A 25,224-nucleotide genomic window follows, 5' to 3' on the forward strand; every position below is an offset into this window, starting at 1 on the left:
CTTGCCAAAACTATTGGCTGCAACTTCTGTCCATTTAGACTCTGATCTCTGTTACAATCTGATAGTTCTATTTCTTCCACAGCTAAAGATAAAGCCAACTTGCTAGCATCCTAGTTTCTTCTAACTATTGTATCAATGACTTAGAAAATTGCTTCCTACCATACTCAACATACTGCACTCATGATCCAAAAATAAATAATTTTATTTTAATGATAAATAAATAAATAAATAATTTTAATAAACAAGCATTACGTTACAAACCCTTTACCAGGTTAGTAACGTACTTAATAACCCTACTTGATTTTGCTACTTGACTATGTTGAAAAGACCATTCCACGGTTCCCCTATACAGTAAACCTTCGATTTAATGGAACCCAATATAACGGATTTCAGAGTTAACGGACCGGACAAATAATACAGTAACGTACATATTAATCTCGACCATATTATTTTTTTTTTTAGGTTATACAAAACTTTAGTGTTATTATTAATTAAAAATTAATAACAATTATCTATTTCCATTATTCCATTAGCCATATGTATATATTCCATTTTGATAATTACCTACTTTTATTTTTATAATCAAATTCAGGAAATTGTTTTTTATTCTCTCTGATAACATGTTCAAATAGCTGTTTTCCCAGATTACAGATAAGAGCAGTCGGTGACTTGCGAACTGAATATGACTTGGATACTCAAGTCTACCGACTCGCTTTGTTTCGTTCTCAGAGTGTTTCTGTGATTTCTGAATTGTGACTTTATTTATTAAATAATTTTGCAATCCTTACAATTTAAAATGGCATCAAGTGATAGAGTAGTTAAAAGAAAGCATGTGAACTTAAATGTGGCGCAGAAATTAGAGCTAATTGAGAAATTAGAACAAGGCATCTCGGTAGCACGTGTTTGTGAAATTTAAGCCATAAAAAAACAAAGTGTTTCTGATATCCATAAATCAAAAGCCAAATTGCAACATAATTTTATATTGTACAGTACTGTATATTGTATTAAAGCTTTTTTTTTTTTTTACATTAAGAACAATAAAAAATTCCCCCCCACCAGGTTACATTCAATTTAACGGACTTTCAGCATTAACGGACACCCGATAAAAGTACTGCAAAAACCTTGGGAGGTGCATTATGGCCACAGAAGCTTATGCGCCAACAACTACCAAAAAAAAAAAAAAACGGACACCCCTTCTCCCCTATTAGTCCATTAAATCGAGGGTTTACTGTATTTCTCTCCTGGCTAAATTTCTTAATGTAAACAGTTTCTTTTTTCAAAGTCCCTACACCATTACCACAACATTCCTATCACTATATGCCTGAATGCATTCCAACACACGTTCTGCAGTTCTGATTCTTTGGTGTTTCTAAAGGTGTTTCCTTTGGCTATGTGTTTGTCATGTTCATCTATGCACATTTTAAATTTTCTTCTGGTTATGCCTATCCATGCCACATTTACACATATTTTTTTTATATTATACACTGTTATATAATAATAATAGTACTAATTTCCTCTGTGATATTTTTTGTCATTATCACAAATTTTCAAACATCTACTCAATAACATTTTAACAATACCTGTTTTAATTCTGCACAGGTGATTAAATGCAAAGCTTATTATCATCTTGAATCCATCAGCTTTGACACTTGAGAACATAACCTGTCTTTCTTTTTGGTCACTAGGATAGCCAAGAAAGACAAGCTAATAGTTATTGGCCCCAATCTCAAGCTTAATGGTCTGATGAATGCTGTTTAGATATTCTTTGAATTTAAATTTATCTAATTATTCCTGTCTATTTTCCCAAATTACAAAAACATCACCCACTAAATGGACCCATAGGAAAGGCCTTAATGTGGCCCACCAGATGCCTCTAAGTTCTCCATGAATAGACCTGTGATAATTCAGTGATAACAGGTTCACCATGCTGAGGTCTGACTTTTTCTTTAGGTATATTTTTGTAGTAAAGGGGAAAAAATAGACTTTGAAAAAAAGAAAAATAAAAGAAGCCTTTTACATTAAGAAATTTTAGCCAGGTGGCTTTAAACAGAATAGAGGGGAGAAATATGGTGGAACTGTGGAACGGGCTTTTTAACATTAAAATTAAGTAAGGACTAACAGAGCATGGAAGGGATGCTTGGAAATGTAAGGTTGTGAGAAATGGATTGGAGACTCCTCATATGATGAGATCAAAAGTCAGAGAAAGGCCAATTTGTAATTCTCCTTCTAAGTCATTATGCATTGTGAAAAAGAACCTGTTAAAGGGTTTGTAACGTAATGTCTGTTTATTAAAATTATTTATTATGGTGCACAAAGTGCACAAATAGTTTATTTCTGGATGGGTAACACCGGTGAAGAAAATTTCTCATTTAAATAGGTTAAAGCTTAAATTTAGATAAGATTAAAGCTTCCTATGGTGTTTAAATTTCTCATTTAAACAAGATTAAAGCTTAAATTTAGACAAGATTAAAGCTTCCTAGAGTGTTCTGACAGAAGGATGTTAGAAGAATTTTAAACAATCTTAATGCCAATTAAAATTGTTTAATCTGGAGATCTGGAGATTTTCAAGTCCCAATGGCATTTCTCCACTTATTATCAAAACTTGTGCCCCTGAATTTACTTCTCTTCTGTGTCATCTTCTTGCACTTTACTCCACTGGTGTTTTTCCTTCTGCTTGGAAATTGCTTATATTCAGCCAGTTCCCAAAAAGGGTGACAAATCCCTCCCATCCAATTATCGTTCTGCTACACTTACTATTCTTTTCCAAGTAATGTAAAATTCTATAAACTGAAGACTCTTGAAGTACCTCACAACCTTTCATCAGAGTGACGGTTACCAATAGAGATTCCTCCAGTGTCAATTCGCTGGTGGTATACAGTTGGTTGTGTTACTCATCTTTGGACAAATCTGATGAAAGAGTTTGGAGAAACTCAGGCAGTTGCTCTTGAAGTTTGTAAGGCTTTTGATCAAGTTTGGCAGAAAGGCCTTCTAAACAAGATCCCATCTCATGAACCACTAACTGTTTGTGCATGCGCATTTCCCCACCCCCAATTGGGTATACAGTTTTCTCTCTGATCACTTGCTACTGCAGGTGATGGTGAACTTCTCTGTCTTCTAACTTCCACTAATACTAATGCCCTGAGGTTCAATTCTTTCTCTCATTCTTTCCCTCTTGTATGTTAATGATCTTCTTTTGCCGACTGGCAATCCCATCCATAGTTTTGCTGATGATAGCTCATTACATTCCACCTTCCAGTTTGAGATATCTTGTCCTGTACAAACAGCTTTAACTTCTCAAAACATCCAGGCCAATTCCTTAAATTTAGGTTCCTAGTAATTCTCTAGTGGAGTAAAAAAAAAAAGTCTTGTAACCATTCTAAAACTCATTCCTGTCTTATTCTTACAAAAAAATAAAAGAAGTCTACTGCTTCTATGCTCATCTTCAACACCACAGATTTCTAGACAATATCATATACCTCTATTAGGGATTATCGACTTCTAATCTCTAATGGCATAAGCACATCACAAATATTGCTTTCTCTGCATCAAAGAAATTTGGATGCATCACATGAAAACCAGTTTGGTTTCCTTTTTGGCTCTTGATTATCCTTCTAAATAACCATTCATATTGTACAAATCACAAATCTGCCCTACCAGTGAGCATTGTTTCAACATCTGGGGAGATGCCCCTAAAACCTCTCAAACTTCTACACTCAAAAGAGGGCAATTTTGAACAGATTTAATTAATGACCAGTCTCATACAATTCTCTACACTACACTTTGTCTCATTGATATTTAGTTTCTGCTGCATGCCTTTCCTATAGATACTCCATGGGCACTGTTTCCTAAATTGGTATCTGCAATTATCTCACTCTCTTCCAGACTAGTCTAGATAAGTGCCACAACCATTCAGCATCCAGCTGCTGTCCAACTCTATACTCACAGAAACAACTTTTCATTCTCCTCATTTATCCCTTCTTCTGTTCTCTGAAACAATTTTCCTTGACATGTATTTCCCAAAAATTATAGGTATTCAGGTCTAATGTCAATGAGTATCTTCTGAATTCTCAGCCACCAACCTCCGTATTATAACATATGGTACTAAGTATAATAGTTTCTAATACCTTTCGTGTTTGGGGTTTTCATAAAGAAAAAAGTACACAATAACTTGGAAAAAAAAAAAATTTTTTTTTTCATTTTTTTTTTTATTACATCCTTTTCTTATTCTAGGCTCGTATCAGGAAAAAAAGTTAAGAGTAGAGCACTGACCTCTCTTACCTTACAAGTGCTCATAAGAGAGGTCACCATGAGTTGCCTCAGAATTGCTGTACTTCAAGCAATGCTTACAATTTCAAACAGGGAAGTGCTGTTTGATATCAGAATGTTACCAGTTAAGGTGGAATAGGTAAGTTTTTGGGATAAATATTCAAAGTAATTTGGAGTTGCCCACAGGGCAAGAAATGTAAAGTGATACAGGCAATTTTCTCAAATACTGTTACAGCAAGGTATATTTGGGAGATACGTTTTAGCATAAACTTAAGAGGACATCTTATATTGTGAACTGAGTGAACCTGCCAGGTTCACTCAGTTCACAATATAAGATGTTATAATAATGATGACATACAGATGCCATTTTGTCTTAAAATATGTATTTGAGCAGTAATAATGTAATTGCATTAAACAAGCTTTCTGCACTAAAATTTTATTATGCTGTTTAAGTTAAGATATATCTTTTGACCAATTTGAGATGAGTGTGTTCACCACTTGTTCCTTTTTATCAGATTATGATGTGTTTAACAAGTCTTTTATGTGGGATGTGAAATATTACAGTGGCAGAGTAGTAAACTCTGTTGGAATTGCATGTTGTTTTTACTACGTGAGCATATCAGATTTTTCTAAGAGTAGGTAGCTCAAACTGCTTCTTGATATGGATTATTTAACTCAGTTTTTTTTCTGTATCTCTTCTTCTTGTTTCCATTTTCCACCTGATTGGAAATCTGTGCCTTTGCAGTTTGGATATGTTGGTTTTAGTTCTGTGCGGTCTTTATTAAGACCTGCATTGAACATATACTGCTTTGTATGCATATACAGACACTTCAGAAGTAGTCAAATTTTTAGCATGTGAAACACCTTAAAGGATTTTAGATGTAAATTTGCACAGGACAGTTTAGATATCCTTGTTTAACATTTAGTCAAGGTATATTGAACATAAGAATAAGATTTCTGGTTGTAACTATATTTCCTTCCCTTCTAATGAAATGTGATTTATGACAATTATTCCTTAGTCTTATAACTCTGAACTAATTTCTTCTTCTGAGACATACAATAGATCCCACTAAGATATAACTCTTTGCAATATTTAAAGATCCAAGCAGTATATGAAATTTTAAATACATTGTGTATTTGTACATGAGGTCACCACAGTGATTAAGGGATCCTAACCACCATTCTAATCCTTTTGGGATAAAGAAGAGTGAAATTTGCCTAAATAGCTTTTTCTCCATTGAATAGATGATGAGAAAGAAAGGATGCCTCTAGTTTCTGTCTTTGGTCTGTTTACTGAGGAAAATTCTGTGATGTCATTTTCTGGTTACAATAAGGAGTAAGGTTTGCCTTACTCATCTTTGTGCTCTTTTAGCCCTAGGAAGGTGCCTTTCTTTCCCTGAGTCACTAATCCTACCATTAGGTGGCAAAAGCAGTACCACTTAGTGACCAGAGCTTTATGTAAGTCAGTATGAATAAAAAATGATACAAATTATCTTAACTGAATTTTTTTTTAATTTTATATATATATATATTTTTCTTTATCTAACTAAGAAAATGAAAATAACAAAAATGATATTAAATCACTCTGAAAATTGCTGTGATCGCTAGTACAGTATAACAACTGTCACTTGGAACTAGACTTGGAGAAACTGAGTGAAAAGGTTAGCTGATGCAAGTAGTGGCATTTCATCAGTGGCTGCAGAGAAACCTTGCACTTATGCTGTCCTCTCATGTCTCTTCAAACATTTTTAAAGAAATTTCTGCTAAAAGGTATCAATTGTTTTCAAGCAACTGCTTTAAACAATTACATACAAGCCAAGTGTAAGCAGTCAGACTTATTAACCAAAAAAATTGTCATAATTAGGTTGGAACAGTGTCCTTCCAACAAAACAAACTATGTTCTCCCCACACAAGACTTCCAATTTTCTAGGAGATAGTTTTGTTTTACAGAAAGTTTAGTTTTCCTCCAGATTTCACTAATATTAGTGATATATTTTTCAAGTATATACCTAACAGTTTATCAGTAATAGTTTCAAAGCAGTTCTACTCATCTTTAGTGCTAGTGTACAGTACATGATCAACTAAATGGTCTTAGTTTCAGTGTATTAGCATTATGTTTTCTACAATGTTTTAAGTTTATTCTCCTGATTTTGTCTTGAAAAAACTTTTTGCTTTCTGAAAGGTGGGGCTAACTGCTATTGTGTCATACTACAACAAAGTGATTGACAGGTCTGTCTCAAAGACGTTTTTACGAACTCTTAATTTTTTAGTCTTTAAATTTTTCTATATATAAAGGAATACTTATAGTACTTTTAATTTTTAGTTTAGTGTTTTTAATTTTTAGAATTAAACATGTCTGAAGGCAACGATCCAATTTTTTCAAAAGTTTCTTCAGCTATTATTGAAAAATATGAAAATAATAGTTAAAAGCTTCATAATTAAGAAAGGAAATATACGAAAAACAAAATACTACTTTTATATCACAAGGCTACGTGTAGTGGAAATAAAGAAGAAATGTTTGGTTTGTGAACACGTCACAGGTGACAGAGCTGGTCGAAAGCATATATTCCACGGATTCATATGTATTCAAACAAAAGGGAATATAACTTCATTTTTAAATGAACACAGTTTCCTGTGAAATTGGCTTTTAGTATGACAATAAACAAAAGGCAAGGTCAAACATTATCTAAGGTTGGTGTTACAGCAGAGTATTCAAGAGAGTGGTTGAAAGAATTTTCCATTTATCGCTTGTGTTCTTCTCAAAATGAACTGTGATTGGTGTTTTTGGTTATAGTTGAGGCAAATGCGATCCAGGAGCCATATTTGGCTTTTCCCCTAATTTTCATTGCTTTGGCTTTAAGTCTTTTATATCCAATTAGATTATTGGTGGTAGAAAACTTGCAGAAGTTGTTCCAAGCACAGTTTTTCTCATGTTTGGAATCAGAGGATTTCACCAGTTGTTATGATGAGAATACTTGTGAGGTCTTTTTTTTTTTTTTTTTTTTTGGTAGTTGTTGGCGTATTGGCTTCTGTGGCCATAATGTACCTCCCAAGGTTTTTGCAGTACTTTGATCCAAGCCTGAGGAGGGATTTGAACCCACGACCTTTGGGTTGCCAGGCAGGCACTTTACCCACCCGGCTAGCCCGGTCGGCTGTGAGGTCATGATTTCAGAATGGAATCTTTAGCTGCAGTTAATATCTGATTGGTAATGTAAGTAGTTACATCATCAATGGGTTGTTGTCGAACATAACTCCTGTCTAACTGGATCTGGGTGGAGTAGCTGTCTCAGTTCGCCTTGTTGAACTTCCAGGTGGATTGTTTAACATCACTGTGTTTTTCGCATGGACAATTGAAGGCAGCTAAAAATCTCTTTGTATTAACAGAAAACCAATAAAAAATGTTGAAATGTGGGGGGTTTCCCCACTAAAAAAAATTAAAATATAAAAACGTGTAATTCAGGTTCATGTGACACAAGGCAGAAGGGGGCAAAGCAACCTTCTGACTTGTTTTTTAAATTTAACTCTAGTAATTATATAAAACTGACATAGTAAGAGTGAAAAGAAGATAAATTACCCATGGTAATGAATGTTGAAGGCACGTCTCCCATGGAACAATGAAAACAGGGCAATCTACTTCGGTCAAAATCATGTGAGCAGCTTCTGGATCAGTAGCAAAATTAAATTCTGCAGCTGGTAGTGCATTACCTCTTCCTGAAATTCAGATTCACTCAGTATGTAGTATAATATAATTATTATTATATCCATTTATTTAAGCAACAGTTGCTTCACTCCTACATGACACAGCATAGCGTATAGTCTAGAAGGAGAACAGTAAAATAATTACACAAAATAATCTCTAAGACTGCATGAGGTACACCACGATTACGGTGTTGGCAATTTTTACTGCTGATAATCTAATAATTGGAATAATTTAATCAGGCTGTTCACTGATCTATATTAGTGGTTCCAAACCTCATGATCTATCAAAAACATTTCTGAAAACTCCCACCCCTCACAATCATTATGCATCACAAGTTAAATTTGCAAATAGAGGGTGGGTGTACCATTTACTTGGAACCACACAGAAATATGTCATTTCACAAGGTATGTTTCACATGGCCGCCATTTCCTTGCATATACTTTTGTGAGCATTTGACCCAATGCAGCCTCACTCACAAGAACATGTTATTGTCACTTGCCACTTGCATATAGGTCTATGTGATCCAAGTCGTGTATCTTCTCTGAGTATACCTTGCTTTTCAAATGGAACCACAGAACAAAGTCTAAGGGGGAATAAGTCTGGAGACCATTCCTTGGTGGCCATTCCTGTGATCCCGTAAAATCTATCTAGTGATCTGGGTACTGTTGATCTAAAATGTCACATGCAGTCACAGCATAATGGGCAGACACCATCTTGCTAGAACCATTCTGGAAATGTACCCTGTTCATTCAAAATGCTGAACATGATTTCTTCCAGCATTGCCAGATAATTTTTGCTGTTGACTCTCTTCAAAGAAGAGAAGTCCCATGATTGAATCATTTCATATTCCACACCACACCATTACTCGAGGACATCCTTCTTCCTAAGTGTGGGTTTCTTCAAGTGAGGATCATCTGGTGACCAATAACAGAAATTTTATTTGTTTATTTCACCAAAGGTATAAAAATTAGCCTCATCAAAAAACAATCTTTGACAGAAAGTCTGGGTCTTTGTTATCTTCCTCAATAGCCCATTCACAGAATTCACTCCTATCAGAATCATCTTCATTCAATTTCTGCAGCAACTGCATCTTACATGGATGCACTTGTTTTTACATAGAATTCTGATGATGCTTGTTGTTGAAACCTCAGTCTCACTTGAGATGTGATGCAGTGACTTACTGGGACTCACCACAAACTTTCTTAAAATGAAGGTGCTCTTCTCCTTGTTGGTCACACTGCACTTTCTCTCATGGGTTTCTCCAACACAGACTTTCAATTTCTGTAGCAATTTTATGACGCAACTGTGGGTTCACAATGCCTAGCATTAAATTCATCTGCAGTCTCCCTCACTGACCCTGAGTCAACCAATAATATGGTTTCAACTCTCTCTCTTCTTTTGATTCACATTACACCAGCAACATAAAGAAGAAATCCTTATTACTCTATGGTTCCAAGAAAGAAAATGGTACATCCTATATTGATGGGCATAATTGAATTATTAATAATTGATTATCTCAAATAATCAAAATAATTGATTATATGTAAATTAGTTGATTATGAAATTCCACAACGATAGTGAATAGATCTCTTTCTCTCTCTCTCTCTCTCTCTCTCTCATATATATAATAAGACAGAATTACTGGCCTGGCTGAGTGGCAACAGCATTTTAGCTGTGATAGCATCAGATCAAATCCCTCTCATGTCATTTTTTTTTTTTTTGTTATTGTGAATTTGTAATCACCTAATTAGCATATAATCAATTATTTCAATTAACGGCTATAATCAATGATCATTATTCAATTGTGCCCATCACTATGGGCACAATGCAAAGTACTGCATATGGGTAGAAGTAACCCCAGAGAAACGTACCAACTGTGTGGTACTACACTTAAGGTGGCAGAAAATGAAAAAGACCTGGGAGTAATTGTGCAGTCAGATATGAAGTTTTCTGAGCAATGCAGACAGGCTTCCAGGGCAGGTCATGGGGTTTTGTCAATAATATATAGGAATTTTACTAGCAGAGAAAAGGAGGTGATTGTCCTTCTGTATAAGGCAATGGTCAGGTCACGCCTTGAGTACTGCGTACAGGTCTGTAGGCCTCATTTTAGGAAGGATGTAGATTTGCTTGAGTGTGTACAGAGAAGGGCAACAAGATTGGTGAGGGGAACGAAGGGATCCTCTTATCAAGAGAGGCTTAAGTTCTGCAAATTGCAGTGGCTGGAGACTAGGCACCTGCGTGGTGATCTGTTTGAGGTGTATAAGGCCTTGAATGGGTTGAGAACGCTGAATTCTGATGGGATCCTTCCACTTGTTCAGATTACGAACCTAAGGGGGCATAAATTCAAATTAAGAAAAGACAGATGTAGAATAGATGTGCAGATATTTGCCTTTAGCCAGCGGGTGGTTAATTGCTGGAACAAACTTCCATCTGTCGTTGTGGAAGTTGATAGGTTAAATAAATTTAAGGAGGAACTGGACAGGCATTTGGAGGGAATGGTGTGGTGTTTTTTTTTTGGTTGATGCTGCATAAGCTCATACACTTGCTTTCTTGCATCACATGCCACTACTACTAGCTGCAAATTGCTGTCCTACATATTACAATAGGCATGCATACATGAACTGTGGTATATGAGCTATACCTGTGAGCCTATACATTCTGTGTCATTTTTCTAAGGTGCTTTTTTAGATAGCCTATCCCTTCATCTCTGAGAGACATACAGCCACTGGAAATTTAAAATTCCAGAGGGAAGAATCTTATCTACAAATAATACAGCTACTTTAACAAATATAGAAATAAATAGATGATTAGTTTTCTTATTCATCAAATATTACGACATCTTCATGGAACCTCATTAAATACACATCTTGGCAATTGTTCAAAATAAAATTTCACAGAATGTTCATTCTTAGATATGCTTTATTAACACTCACAGCAAGATGTCATCATCAATATATATATGTCTAACAAGCTAAAATTTAAAAAAAAAAAAAAAAAAAAGTTCAATCCTCCTTTAAACTACTACACTACATGGAACTTTGTTTCAATGATCTCCAGCTGAAGGCAATTTTGACACATTTATCCTGTAACCATCCCGTTCCACTTAAATTTGTTCCCTTTTGTGAGTTGCTCAAAACAGAGTAAGGATGTCATTAGCATTTAGTTTACTAAACCCATTTAGAGCTTTAAACACTTCAATCAGGTTACCTAGTTTCCAGTGCTGCAATTTACAGAATACAGTAAAAGGCCGAAAATCCGAACTGCTTGGGGACTGGGTTGATCTGGATTCTCAGGCAGTACTTTTAAAATTCAAATTTAAGGTTGAATAAAGAAAACATGACCAGGTAAATTTTGACAGTTTATTCATTAGCAAATAAAGCATGCTTCATTTATCGAAATAGCAGTTTTAAAGAAAAATAAAGTCAACATCTGACAGAGATGTAAACATAAAAATCTTCACCACAAAAAAGAGCATGTAATACTTGAAATTGTGTTTAAAAATGAACAATGTAAAAGAAAAATACAGTATATAAATGAAAGCAGAAGATACATATTTTATATATATTAATTATTTGTTTTAGTTTATTAAAGAAACATTTTCATATAAAATAGAAAGTTCAAAAAACAAACAAATATTTATTCATTCTTTTCCATGATTTCTGTTGCATCTGTTGTATTGCTTGTGGATGAAACACTTGCAGTTTTTACTTTATCTGCTGCACTGCTTCTATTGCTTTCTTTAAATACTTTCATATATCATCTTGTTTACGATTTTGTAATTTCTTTGTGATAAAATTATTATACACCATGTGTGCATGCTTGAAGGCTGAAGTTATGGTTCTGTTCCATAAATTTAATAACCGTTTCAATGGATTTTCTGCAGTAGCCCAAGATATCTTTTCTTCTTCAACTCTGTCATTTTCTTTACCAGAATTTTCTGAATAATTCTCTTCTATCTTATCAGGAGTTATAATGCTTTGAATAATTTCTTGATCAGTGAAAGTCGCTGCAACTTCAACACATCTTCAATGCGTATCCACTCTTCTATGTCATCAGCATTAAATTTGCATAGAGGGTTGTCTTATGTACATAATTTAACAGTTTCCATCAGTTCTTTCACTTTAGATGCCTTCAGCTTTATGTGAAATCCTTCAAAATCTTCACTTCGAATGTGATGTTTGCAGATCAAATTTTATTTGATCTGCAAACATCACATTCGGCCATAACTTTTGCCAAGCTCTTAAAAGAGTTACAGGCTTGACTGCATTCCATGCAGTTGTGAATGTTGTTGTTATTTGGTTTTTAGGAGCATTAGCAACTAAGGCCATATTGCTCCGGGAATATGCGGTGGTCTTTCCCTGACCTTTCCGCATCCTCCATATTTGGTGGTGACAGGCTCGAACCCCGGTCTAATCAAGAAGTGTGTGCTACGCACTGCTGCTTCTTCCCACCTGGCTACAGAGGCACCCCTAGTTGTGAATGAAAATGTTGCACCTTTGATTGCAAAACTGCTTTGAAATTCTGAAGGGTCGACATTCTTAGGCATCATTTTCATCATAAAATCATTTTTATAGTGACATTTAAAGTTCCTAATGACCCCTTGATCCATGGGTTGAATTAATGGTGTTACGTTTGGTGGCAAGTAACATGCAAAAATATTCCCGCAATCAGACACTAATTTTGATTCATGTGAGTGGGCCCTACGTTGTCGAGATGTAGCAGGCACTTTGTATTTGCAGGCTTCCCCAATTTTCTCAAGTTGTGACGAACTGATAGAACAAAATCATGAACAAACCAATCGCAAAATATATCTTTGTACACCCAAGCATTCTTTTGGGCTTTATAGGTCACAAGTAAGTGCACAATTCCTTTAAAGGCCCGTGGGCATTGAAATTTGCCAATCACTAAAATCTTAATTTTATGCTGACCTGAAGCATGAGCACACATAAGAATGGTTACTCTTTTCTTATTAAGCTTAAACCCTGTTGCATTTCATTCTTGGTTTCTAGCCAAAGTTTTTGTGGGCAAACACTTCCAGTAAACCGCTGTTTCATCAGCATTATAAATTTGATCGGCTGTACGGTCATAGTCAGATATGTGATTTTTTTCAAATGTTGCACTATATTCTGTTGCTGTTTGTGTATCAGCTGACCGTCTTTCTCCAGCAATATCTAACTGTCTAATACCATGATGAGTCTTGCAATTCCTAAGCCATCCATCACTAAATGTGCACTCTGATTCAATGTTCATTTGTTCCTTAAAAGACCTTGCTTTGGCAATAAGCATTGGCCCAGAAACTGCCATACCTTCCAATCATTTTAACAAAAACCATTCATACAACACTTTATCGAGATTCTCTAATTTTTTAAACTTTTTCTCTCAGCAATTTTATTGTAAAGTTCAGACAAGGCTGTGAATTCTAGAATTTTATTCTTTGCCTTTTTTATATCGTAAATTGTAGACTTTTCGATGTTGTTATGTTTCCATTAGAACAGCATTGCTCACAACACTTTCTAGTTTCTTAATTATTTCAAGTTTGTCACTCAATTTCAACGTATTCTTCTTTCTCTTCACACCATGAAGTTTATCTATTTTAGGAACCATTATTATGGGCTTGTAAATACGTATGCTATATATGGTAAATGGAAAGAGTAGGACAAAAATTATAGCGTTGCCACAATTTGATTGCTCGTTTCAAAATGGTGACCACGAGCTCATTTGTTGTCGCTGGGCACCTGTGGTGCTCACGCATGCATGCACACACACAAAAGCCCATTAAATTTAAAAAGTTTATGAGCTTTCAAAAAGTCTGGATTCTTGAGTGGTCCAGATTTTCAGACTTTTACTGTACAAGTCTTTTTTGGTATGGAGATCCTTTTGTGCCCCCTGACTAATCTTGATACTCTACCGCTTTTGTTGACCTGTTCCAAAAACTACATCCTCCCAAAAATGAAACTTGCAAACTTGTTTTGTTTGTTTATTTTATTTGGTTTTTAGGAGCATTAGCAACTAAGGCCATATTGCTCCGGGAAATGCGGTGGTCACTCCTTGACCTTTCCGCATCCTCCGTATTTGGTGGTCATGGGCTCGAACCCTGGTCTAATCAAGAAGCATGTGCGCTGCTGCTCCTTCCCATCTGGCTACGGAGGCGCCTTTGCAAACTTGTATGCAGTACTCAAGATGCAGACCAACCATTACCTTATACAATGGAATAATAACCTGCTAGCAAAATTCCTCCATATCATTGATTGACAGAAACCCATAAGCTGTCTTAGCAGCTTGTCTGCACTGCTTGGAGAACTTCATATCATAGTGTACAATTACCCCTAGGTCTCTTTCACTCTCCACTTGGTGTCATACTACCCTGCTGATGTATTATTCTGGGATTACTACTATCCAAATTCAGTTCCTTGCACTAATCAAAATTAAGCCCCATTTGCCACTTTTTTTAGACAGATAGTCTGAAAATACTTTTCAGACTATCTGTCTAATTCGTTCATGTTTTGTCGGAGTAGGATACTGTGATTATCATCGCTAATCTCTCTCTGCTCACCTGTAAGCTTCATATGCCTTCGTAAATATCTTTAATAAATAATGAAAACAGCAAAGGGCCAAACATTGAACCCTAAGGGACTCCACTGATAGCATTAGCCCATGAACAGCAGTGGCCATTAATAATCACTCTGTCTCCTGCCGCTCAACCATCCCTTTTATCTGTAGTAGCAACTTGCCCCTCCTCTGTATGGGTTGAGAAAATATATACTTGTTCACTTTGAACTCCAATTTTAGAATACAGAATGTACATTCTAAAATTAAAATTTTCAATTGCAATCTACAAGAAAGGTGGTCCAAAGAACAGAAAGAGAAGAGCATGTGAAAGAAAAAAGTTAATTTGGAGAGTTGGAATTTAATTGTAAATGGATGTTGACTAGCTGATGCAAATGTTTGGACTGGTTTGGAAGAAAGAAAGAAAGATCGAACAACAGATTCTAATTTAGAGGAACAATGCCCATAGAAGAGTGTGTGTGTATGTGTGTGTGGTAGCAGAGATCATTAATTAACTCAATTAATTTGGACGTAGTCAAAGATAGTTTAAGAGAAGTTCTGCAGGAAGCACCCTAGATGTCGGAACAATATTCCAACAGTATATTAGAGTAGTAATTTGTACAGAGGTTGCAGCTATTTAGAAGAAAAGTAACACTCAGAGTGAAAGAGAAAGTCCAGTTTTTGGAATGCAGAGGAAGCAATATGCTTATGCCAAGAAACGTTATAAGTCAGAGTTATCCTCAGTAAAGTTGTGTTCTTGTCAAGAATATGAGTGTTACTAAAGGTGAACATGGGAACAACAGATTGCTTTTTGCAAGAAATAAATCAGGACTGGGTTTTACAAGATTGAAGTAAGTTTCTTCTTCCCACTGGAGAATTACCTGGAACTCAGCTTGACTATGTCGAAAGAGAACTTTCTTTCACATGCTCTTCTGTTTCTGTTCTTTGGACCACCTTTCTTGTAGATTGTTTGAAAGAAGCATAAGTCAAGAGCTTAATTTCCAAAAAAATATAAAGCAAACACGATATACACATAAGACAATACTTGTCAGGTACCCCTTTACAAAACACTAGAAGGCATATTTAGATGCCTCTTAAAAAGCATCTAAATATTATTCCTCTTCATCAGTAATCAACAACAACCAAATAATGCTCCAGTGCTCACTGGACTGAGGTACCATAAAACAAAATTAATCATAAGTGTTAATTAACTTAAAGATAAAAATATTAACAAGGCACTAGTTACCTTCATTATATGAAAAGGATACAAAAATACATAACTAATGCAAAGCAGATTCTGTAGAATCCTCCATGCTCACAGATGGCAGGAAATAAGACCATTATCTCTTCCAGTTATGATGTTAACTGCTGTACTATTTGAATATGCAACCATCTTTGAATTAAACACAAAAGAAATGAGCATTTATGACAGTAACAATAATGACACCTCACCCATTTTGTGAAAGTTGCCTATCTCTTCCTACCTAATCTGTGGATCTTAGCATTCCTGTTTCACATTGACTTTATTTTGGGAGATTACATTTTATACACTGGGATGTGCAAACTGATCTATTTTTGACCACTTTTAAAGTGTTTCTTACATCTTTTACCTTGAAATCATCATGGTTTGGTTTTTGATGGCACAAAAAAACTAGGTGAAATCATCACGAGTCGCCTCTTTAATCCAAGAGATTTAGTTCAGTTTTTTCACAGAAATGTTTGCTTTGAAAATTTTGATATATACAGCATCAATCATCCTTCTGGTAAACCAAACTACTTCTCATCTTAACAAGGTTTGCTTTGGTTTGGTTTTTTTATGGTGCATGGGCGACTAAGGCCATGATGCACCATCTTAACAAGGATGATATGGCTTTTTATATTTAAAAAATTTATCCAAAAGGTAATTTCAAAATCAACTAAGAAAACAATTACACACATTAAAAATACCCCTTGGTGGTCTTATGGTCTTACAATTTTAAGGTGGAAGGTTTGTAGTGCTCAATGGACTTTTCAAGGACCTCAATAAAATAGAAATTCATAGCCATTAGAATTGAATAAACTATCCAAAACTGATGACTGTTGCCTTGACTCTTAATTTCATGTCAAGTTATGTAGGCTTAACAGTTGCTATATCCTAACTGATCTAACAATACCATTTCTGAATTAGACTCTGCCATCTCTTCAATAAAAAAAAAGGATAAATTCCTGAGATTTGATCATTGGAGTGTTTCTTAAACACTTTAAATGTATTTGTCCAAAGGTTTTAATAAGTCTATATAACAAATGACTAGAACAAACCTTTTATCCTTTACTTTGAAAATCTTCACTTTTAAAAATTATATTAAAGCCTGTTAAAAATCCTGGGGGTGTTTAACAGCATATATAGGATTAAGCTATTTCTTACAGAAACCAATATTGTCCTCTCTCTACAGCATGGATTTTGCTTTGGAACTCGCAAATGACTTTTGTCAGGCACAAAGGTGCATAAGTATACATGCTTTGAGTGACTGGGATTCAAGCTTGTGACTACTAAATATGTTGCTGTTTCTTGTATTCTCTCTATCGTGTGAACTCCCCTGATTGTGTGGTCATCCCAGAGTATAAACAGAAAATTTATTTATTTATTTTTAAATGGTAAAACCATTACATGCTGGCCTCGATTAAAGCAATCAATTTGTCCCATGAGCGCATCGTGCAAAACAGAAATGCATTAATCGAAATTAATAATCAGTAGGAAAAATTATAATTGGCCCATGACCTTCAGGAATGTCCATAAAGAATTTTAAAAATACCTTTTAAATAGCTTTTTAACTGCATATCATGTACAAGATAATGAAAATCATTATAGAATTAAATGTTTATTGCATAAAATACACAATGAAGAAACTATTTGTTACAGAAATATTTGAACAGAGTTGGCTTACTATTTTTTCATCAATCAATTTCCGATAGCCAACAATAATCTTCTCTAGGCCCTGGCAAAATAAATACCACAGAGAACCTCAAACCTTTTGTTTGAGGTTCTCTGTGATACAAAAGATTTCATCTAGTTCTTTTACCATTATCTCCTTTGCAGTAACATTTTCATCTGGCTCATTTAAAAATAATTTTTTTTTTTAATTTAAAAATTCTAATTTTTAAATGAAAGTCTGCACGTGACTTTATTACTGGGAGACAAACAAGTAACATGTCTGCTTCTGATGGTTGATGGAACACAGTGAGGCAAACAGAAGGCAAACACTTGTTTATTGCCCATCTGACACATGGCAAGCTTAGCATGTGATTCAAATCTTTTTAACTATCACATAAAAAAGATTGCGTTAACTGGAAATTTGCATTGTGTAAAGTGAAAAAGTGAAAAGTGGTATAATTTTTTTCAAATAGCGGTAACTGAAAAACACATTAATTGAACTCGTGTTATGAGAGGCCTGGCTGTATATTGGCAAAGGGGACTTCCACTGGTTTTCCTTGCACTTTACTACATGAAATTTTTTCAGCATAACGATCTATTTTTTTCATAACATCCTTTTTAAAAACCAACACTATAAATTTTTATTTTACTATATCTTAATGCATACAGCCCTTGTGAAAAACACACTCGGTTGGAATGCAGGGAATGGAACACTTATTAAGGTTCACAACTGGCATGTTCTTAAATGAACTTTGTTGTTTGATGCATTCTCATGCCATATCTTCAAAATTTTGTCAACTGGTAAAAAACTAATAATTATATACTCATTGAGATTTCTATTTCTAATGCATTAAAAAACATGACAAAATAATTTAACAATAATTACTTAATACCTTCTATATTGCCTCCCATAATAATTAATTCTTTTAAACTTTCCGTAAATGATGGATCTAATCTCTGGCATAGGGCAAGATTTGTTAGAGGTGCTAATGCAACAAATGTAACTGCATTAGGGTTCTCCTTTATCAGCCTTAAGATAGCATTTGATGCATGCTCCTTCTGAGGTTTTGTAATGCTACAAACAGGAAACACTGAAGAAACTCCTCCAAATCCATCACTTCCATGAGGAACTTTTGCTTCATCAAAATAGTTATTGGCAATAAGAGGTTTATCACAACCTTTAAATACTGGCACCTGAAAATTGACATTGAAATAAAAATTATTACATTATATAAGGAATTTTTAAAATAATACTAAACTATTTTTAATAATCAGATAGAAATCATAAAACTGATAAGCAGCATCATGTCCTCTATGACATTATACTGGTTCAACACTTGTTTGGTGAAGCTTGGGTTCAAATCCTGTTTGAGACTGGAGGATTTTTAAAGACCTTTTCAAACAAGATTACAGTTAGGTCAATATCAGACAAGGGAGCAGGGTTTCCCATGAATTATTCTAATTTATTAGCAAACACAACATGCAAATGTCCACGAACACACTTCTATAAACATTATACACAATCGAAAAAAACAAAACAAAAAAACAATTGAATTATGAATGTTATGACCAAAGCAGTCAATATGCCTCAAAGCAACAACTCTCAGTAGTATAAAAATGATTTAAAGACTAATAAGCTCCATGACAGAATAATGATAGGTTGCAAACATATACATAATTTTTGTCTAGGCAGACTCATTGGTCTGCCTAAACAAAAATGTGCCATCTCAATAAGAGCAATCTGCAGGCCATTTTTACAAAATGAACCAGTCACTTGTGAAATTACAACAAAAAATATGAAAAAGTTGCACAGAAATTAGTAGTTTTATATTGAAAAGCAAAATAATCATAAAGATTATATTTGCATCTTTCTTCTCATCTCACTTCAATATTCTCATTTCTAATGCCAATATTGAAGTGAATAGGTGAATGTCAGGTTTTTTTTTTTTTTTTTTCTTAATGTGAAAACATCTTTGGTGGCACCTACTACATATTCAGAGTGCAAAACTGAAGCAAAACTAATTGGAAACAAAATTTTCTTACAGAAATGATACAAATGATGTGATTTACCAATACACCAATATTGTGTATACTGTGTATACACAATATTAACAAGTTCTCCAATTTTATTTTGCTTTTCTGTCAATCCACTTAAAAAATAAGTTTAAAAATATTAACATAGATGATCAGATATAATACAGAAAGTGATGACTTACATAAAATGACACTTACTTTATGTAGGTTATGTTGCTTTCTGCACCATGTTATTTTATTGGTATCTTACTGTACAAAATTGGGAAGAATAATCAGAAGGCACATATGAAAGTACATAATGCATGCTGAGACACTCTGGTTCTTCTTTGCAACTGATACTTTCAAAAAGTCAGTTTTGTGCAGTGAGATACCAATAAAATCAAAAAAAAATTATATAAGTTATATAACAGAATTTGTCCATAAGGGCTTTATCTCAGAATCAACTGCAAGGCTACGGTGAACAAAAAACCCAAAGAATTCAGCAAGTTAAACAGGTATTTTGCAATGATCTTTTACTATTGAAACCACAGTGGTACCATGAGGAAAGTGACAACAAGTTGAACCACTATAAAAGTGGTCATGATGAGAAATGCCTATCTGAAAAGCCATTAAGGCCAAAAGAGCATGAAACTCCAAGTGGGTGATGGTGTACATCCAATTATAATCAAATCCTCTGCAGCAGGCGAGGACATCCAACCATTAGCAATGTTAATGAGATCACGATTATTCAGTAATTATTCCCTTGAAATAGAAAAGTGATATCTCCCAATCCATAACAGAGGAACCAACAGAAGTGATGGTCAATTGTAGACCAATGAGTCTAATTTCTGTTGCTGATAAGATTATAGAGCCAGTGTTTAAGGAAGTTTTATTAGAACAAAGTAGACCCATAATAGCTTAAGAGTTGGGTGAAGGACAGGAGGCGTGGTGCAGTGGCAGTGGCAGATCCAGAAAAAAATGACAGGAAGGGCAGAAACAAGGCACAAAATAATGCACAGAACAAAACAAATACGACACTCAAAATGTGACTAACAGACACAGGCACACAGCTAAACTCTGAATTACTTTGAAGTAAACAATATGCATGACCAAACTGCACGACACCTAGAACTAGAATAGCAATCACATCAGCATCAGTGTTGCCAACCGTAGTCAGTTGAATATAGTTGAGCCACAATGCGAAAATAGATAAAATCTTGTGTTAACAATGAAATTTTGTGGCTAAAGAGAATTTAAACAACTGGTGTATATCTTCTGAAAAACAACAGGGCGGACACGTGCCCCCCACCCTGAATCCGCCTATTTATGTTAGGCATAAACAGGCATTTCTCAGCGTGGACTAAAGTAGCAAGTGGGATTCTTTGTTGTCATCGAAATAAAAAAAGAAGAATAATTAAATATTCTTCTTCTTGTGAATCCGGTGAAGCCAAATTTGGCTTCACCGGATTCACTTACATAGTTTTTAATTAGTCTTCTTTTTTTATTTTGATGACAACCAAGGATTGGATGTGTACACTTCTGTTTCCTTGCGCCCATTTAACTCAGTCAACTTTTACTTACTTCCCTCCCTTTTAATTTTTCAATTTAACAATTCATCGTAAACGTTAAACACGCTACCTAAGTAAACCACCGCAGATTAATTTCAAGGTGAGTACCGCTTCTTAAGCTTTCGCTATTCTTTTCTAGTCTATTAACACGGTACTTGAAGATTTCTAAAAATTTCGTATTGGCAATATCTTAAATAACAGTTTTAGTTTTTTGTCAGGTATTATTTAATATTTTTTCATTAATATTTTAAAACTCTTTCTTATAGAGGTCACAAAACATAATCTAGTTTTGTGGACCTCTTTTATTGTTCTTATTTAAGTATTAACTGCATGAAATAATAAACTACCTTTCGGTATATAGTTTTTTTATACTTAGAACGGTCATTAGGGCAGCAAACCGGTTGTTAAATTATTTGAATCCCACCACTGCTTGTTGTTATTGTTTGTTATTTGGTTTTTAGGAGCATTAGCAACTAAGGCCATATTGCTCCGGGATATGCGGTGGTCATTCCCTGACCTTTCCGCATCCTCCGTATTTGGTGGTGACGGGCTCGAACCCCGGTCTAATCAAGAAGCATGTGCTACGCACTGCTGCTCCTTCCCACCTGGCTACGGAGGCGCACCCCCACCACTGCCTTAATCCACAGAGAGCAAGGGAGCGTATGTAAACAACTTGTTTACATACACTCCCTTGCTCACATTGATATTGTTGGTGTATGTAAACAACTTGTTTACATAAATAACTTGTTTACATACACCAACAATATCAATGTATATGTAAACAAGTTGTTTACATATACATTGATATTGTTGTACATGTTGGCACTAATGATATTAAGAGTAGGAGGGCGGAATTACTTAACAAGTACAGGTCACTGTTGAAAAAAAGCTGTGAATTAGGGTTGAATTTGAGTGTCTTCAATTCTGCCCAGACACGATAGGAGGGAGTATATGATGAGAGCTTTGTCGATCAATTCGGCCCTGGATGTTGTTTGGTTTTTAGGAGCATTAGCAACTAAGGCCATATTGCTCCGGGGATATACGGTAGTCGTTCCCTGACCTTTCCGCATCCTCCGTATTTGGTGGTCATGGGCTCGAACCCCGGTCTAATCAAGAAGCATGCGCAATGCACTGCTGCTCCTGCCCACCTGGTTACGGAGGCACCTTTGGCACTGGAAAGACTGTGCAAGGCTCAAGGGGTAGAATATTTATCAACCTGGTCTGTACTTGTTAACAGGAGAGACTGCTTCTACAGGGATGGGATACACTTAAATAGAAAGGGTGCAAAAATATTTTCTGATGATATCGAGGCAGTGTTAGATGGGTCGGAAAACTGCTAGCTTGGGGGGGGGGGATACAAGGACTAATAGATTAACAGTAGCCACTGGCAGAGGTGAAAGTGATTCTTGCACTGCTTCTATTGGAATGAGCAGCAGCCTGGAAAACAAGATGCAGAGTATTTCAGAGACTGCTGGGAGTCATTGCAGTACAAGTAAACACATGGGTTGTGTTAAGGTAGCTAAGAATAGGAACAGGTACATGTTTACTTGTGTATACATACACCAATGCTAGGAGTTTGGTAAATAAATTTGATGAATTTGAGGTATTGCTCAAAACATCAAAGACAGATATTGTTGGGATATCAGAGACATGGTGTCACATAGATATAAGCAGTGTAGAATTGGAATTTGGGGAGTACAATATGTACAGAAAGAACAGGAAGGGAGGAGGGGTTATGCTGTTAGTTAAGAAACACAAAATCTAAGGAAGTGCATCCAATTGATGTTGGTGGACAATGCAATGTTGAGTCTGTTTGGTGTGACATAAGCACTGGGAAAGGAAAAATGAGAGTAGGTGCGTGTTATAGGCCTAATGAATCTGATGAGTATAAAGAGCAATTGCACAGAGAAATAGAGTGGGCCAGTAAATCAGAGTGTCTATTAATGGGGGATTTTAATTTCCCAGAGATTGACTGGAATTTATGGGTTGGTCACTCACACGCTAGCAAAGCTTTTGTGCATTTATTGGATGATTGTTTTCTACAGCAGCATGTTCGAGAGGCAACTAGAGGGAGTAATACTCTTGATCTGATTATCAGTAATGATTCTTCATGCATTAAGAATCTGCAGATAAAGAAAGCACTAGGTGGCAGTGATCACAGTGTGCTGAAGTGGGATTTACTCAAAGAGGTAACTACCATCAAGGAAAGGGTTTTTGCTTTCGTAAAGGTGACTACGGTGGTCTGAGACAGTATTTAAATTTTATACGATGGGAACAACTGATAATGTTACCAACAGCAAATTCAAAATGGGAAGCTTTCAAAGAATTCATCTTGGAAGCTACTAGACTTTTCATACCAACTAAGAAATATTGTTCAAGATTTAGGCCTAAATGGATGTCAGATAAACTAATTAGACATGTGACCGAGAAGAAAAATGCATGGGATACATATAAAATAACAGGTGACACATAAAACTATGATAGATATAAGCTGGTCTGTAACCAAGTCACAAAAGAGATTAGGCAGGCAAAGGCAGATTATGAGAAATCTTCGGCAAAGAATGCAAAGAAAAACAGCAAAGAGTTCTTTACTTATGTAAACTCTAGAAGGAAGGGGATGAATCAGATTGGTCCACTGGATATTGATGGTTCAACTATTGATGATCCTGCTCAGGTAGCTAACAAACTAAAGGAATATTTTGCATCTACATTCACACATGAGGAGTTATTCAGGGAGGGGAATGCCAGAGGTGTATTAAACTCTGGCAGTAAGCTAGATAATCTTGCAATAACTGAGAGTAAAGTGGAGAAGAAATTGTTAAAGATAAACATAAGAAAGGCACCTGGGGTGGATGGAATCTATCCAATCATATTAAAGGAGGCGGCAAAGTAAGTAAGCAAACCCTTAGCCATAATTATGAGAGCTTCCTTGGACTCGGGGAGGTACCCATGGACTGAAGATGTGACCCCAATCCACAAAGGAGGATCAAAGGGAGACACATGTAATTACAGACCTGTTAGTTTAACTTCTGTTCCTGGGAAATTAATGGAGGCACTGGTTAAAGAAGCAAAAGTAGGATCATCTAGACAAGACTTCAGTTATAACTCAGACACGCATGGGTTTGTTAAAGGGAAGTCTTGTCTGACCAATTTGATTGGATACTATGATGTAGTCACAAAGGAACTGGATGCAAATAATAACTTTCATATCATATATTTGGATCTTAGAAAGGTTTTAGGTTTAGGTTTGGTTTTTTAATGGCGCATTGGGATCTTAGAAAGGCCTTTGATACTGTTGCACATGGAAGACTGCTGCTGCACAAACTGGAGCAGTATGGCATTGGAGGCAAATTGCTGCTATGGATAAAGGGATGGTTGAGAGGGAGAAGACAGAGAGTGGTAATCAATGGACACTGCTCATCGTGGACTAATGTTATTAGTGGAGTCCCTCAGGTTTAAGTGTTGGGTCCATTGTTGTTTTCTGTATTTATAAATGATATTGATGATGGTATAAGCTTAATGTCCAAGTTTGTAGACAATACGAAGGTCGGCAGGGTTGTTAAGGACACTAATGATAGTACGCTGCTGCAACAGGATCTAGAAAAGTTGAGCAGATGGGCTGAGAGGTGGCAAATGAAGTTTATAGTGCAGGCAGATATGAAGTTTTCTGAGCAGTCCAGACGGTCTGCAAGAGTAGCTCATAGTGTCTTGTCAATGATATACAGGAAATTTTGTAGCAGGGATAAGGAGGTGATTATCCCCTTGTATAAGGCAATGGTCAGGCCACACCTTGAGTACTGTAAGAAAGATGTAAAGCTGTTGGAATGAGTGCAGAGAAGGACAACAACATTGGTGAATGGAACAAAGGGTTGCTCTTACGAAGAAAGGCTTAAATTTTGAAAATTACAGTGTCTGGAGACTGTAATAGACTAAATGTACACTTTGGGTTTTATTCCCTTAGTAGCCCTTATAAAGCCTACACAGCGTACAAAATACATATCAGTTTTTACAGCAATAACATGCATTTTTCTCCCTTTTATGTTTTCTTTTTTTATGTTCCACTCCGCCTACTTCACCGCTGTCCCCAGATAAAGTTTTTAATTGTTATGTATATAACAATTAAAATATAGTATATAACTATTTTTCTTCATTCTTCTGATGATATTATGTGTTTTTTTTTTAATTTTGGCATATCAAGGGTACAGTAGCAATATTTTATT

The 25,224-nt window shown here is 35.5% G+C and overlaps 1 protein-coding gene across 2 annotated transcripts in view; it reads right to left on the reverse strand.

Moving 5' to 3' along the window:
* Positions 1 to 25,224, reverse strand: part of LOC150085903 (inosine-uridine preferring nucleoside hydrolase-like) — a 42,300-nt gene that overhangs the window by 4,484 nt on the left and 12,592 nt on the right. For both annotated transcript variants that reach the window (XM_090373568.1, XM_090373567.1), the window contains exons 3-4: positions 18,317 to 18,617; positions 7,841 to 7,977 (exon numbers count right to left, since the gene is read on the reverse strand). In XM_090373568.1, coding sequence (XP_090229694.1) covers positions 7,841 to 7,977; positions 18,317 to 18,617 — 438 coding nt within the window. The remainder of the gene's footprint in view (positions 1 to 7,840; positions 7,978 to 18,316; positions 18,618 to 25,224) is intronic.

This window comes from Mastigoproctus giganteus, chromosome 5, assembly GCF_048544385.1.
Source record: "Mastigoproctus giganteus isolate SK-2022 chromosome 5, ASM4854438v1, whole genome shotgun sequence".
Classification (NCBI taxonomy): domain Eukaryota; kingdom Metazoa; phylum Arthropoda; class Arachnida; order Uropygi; family Thelyphonidae; genus Mastigoproctus; species Mastigoproctus giganteus.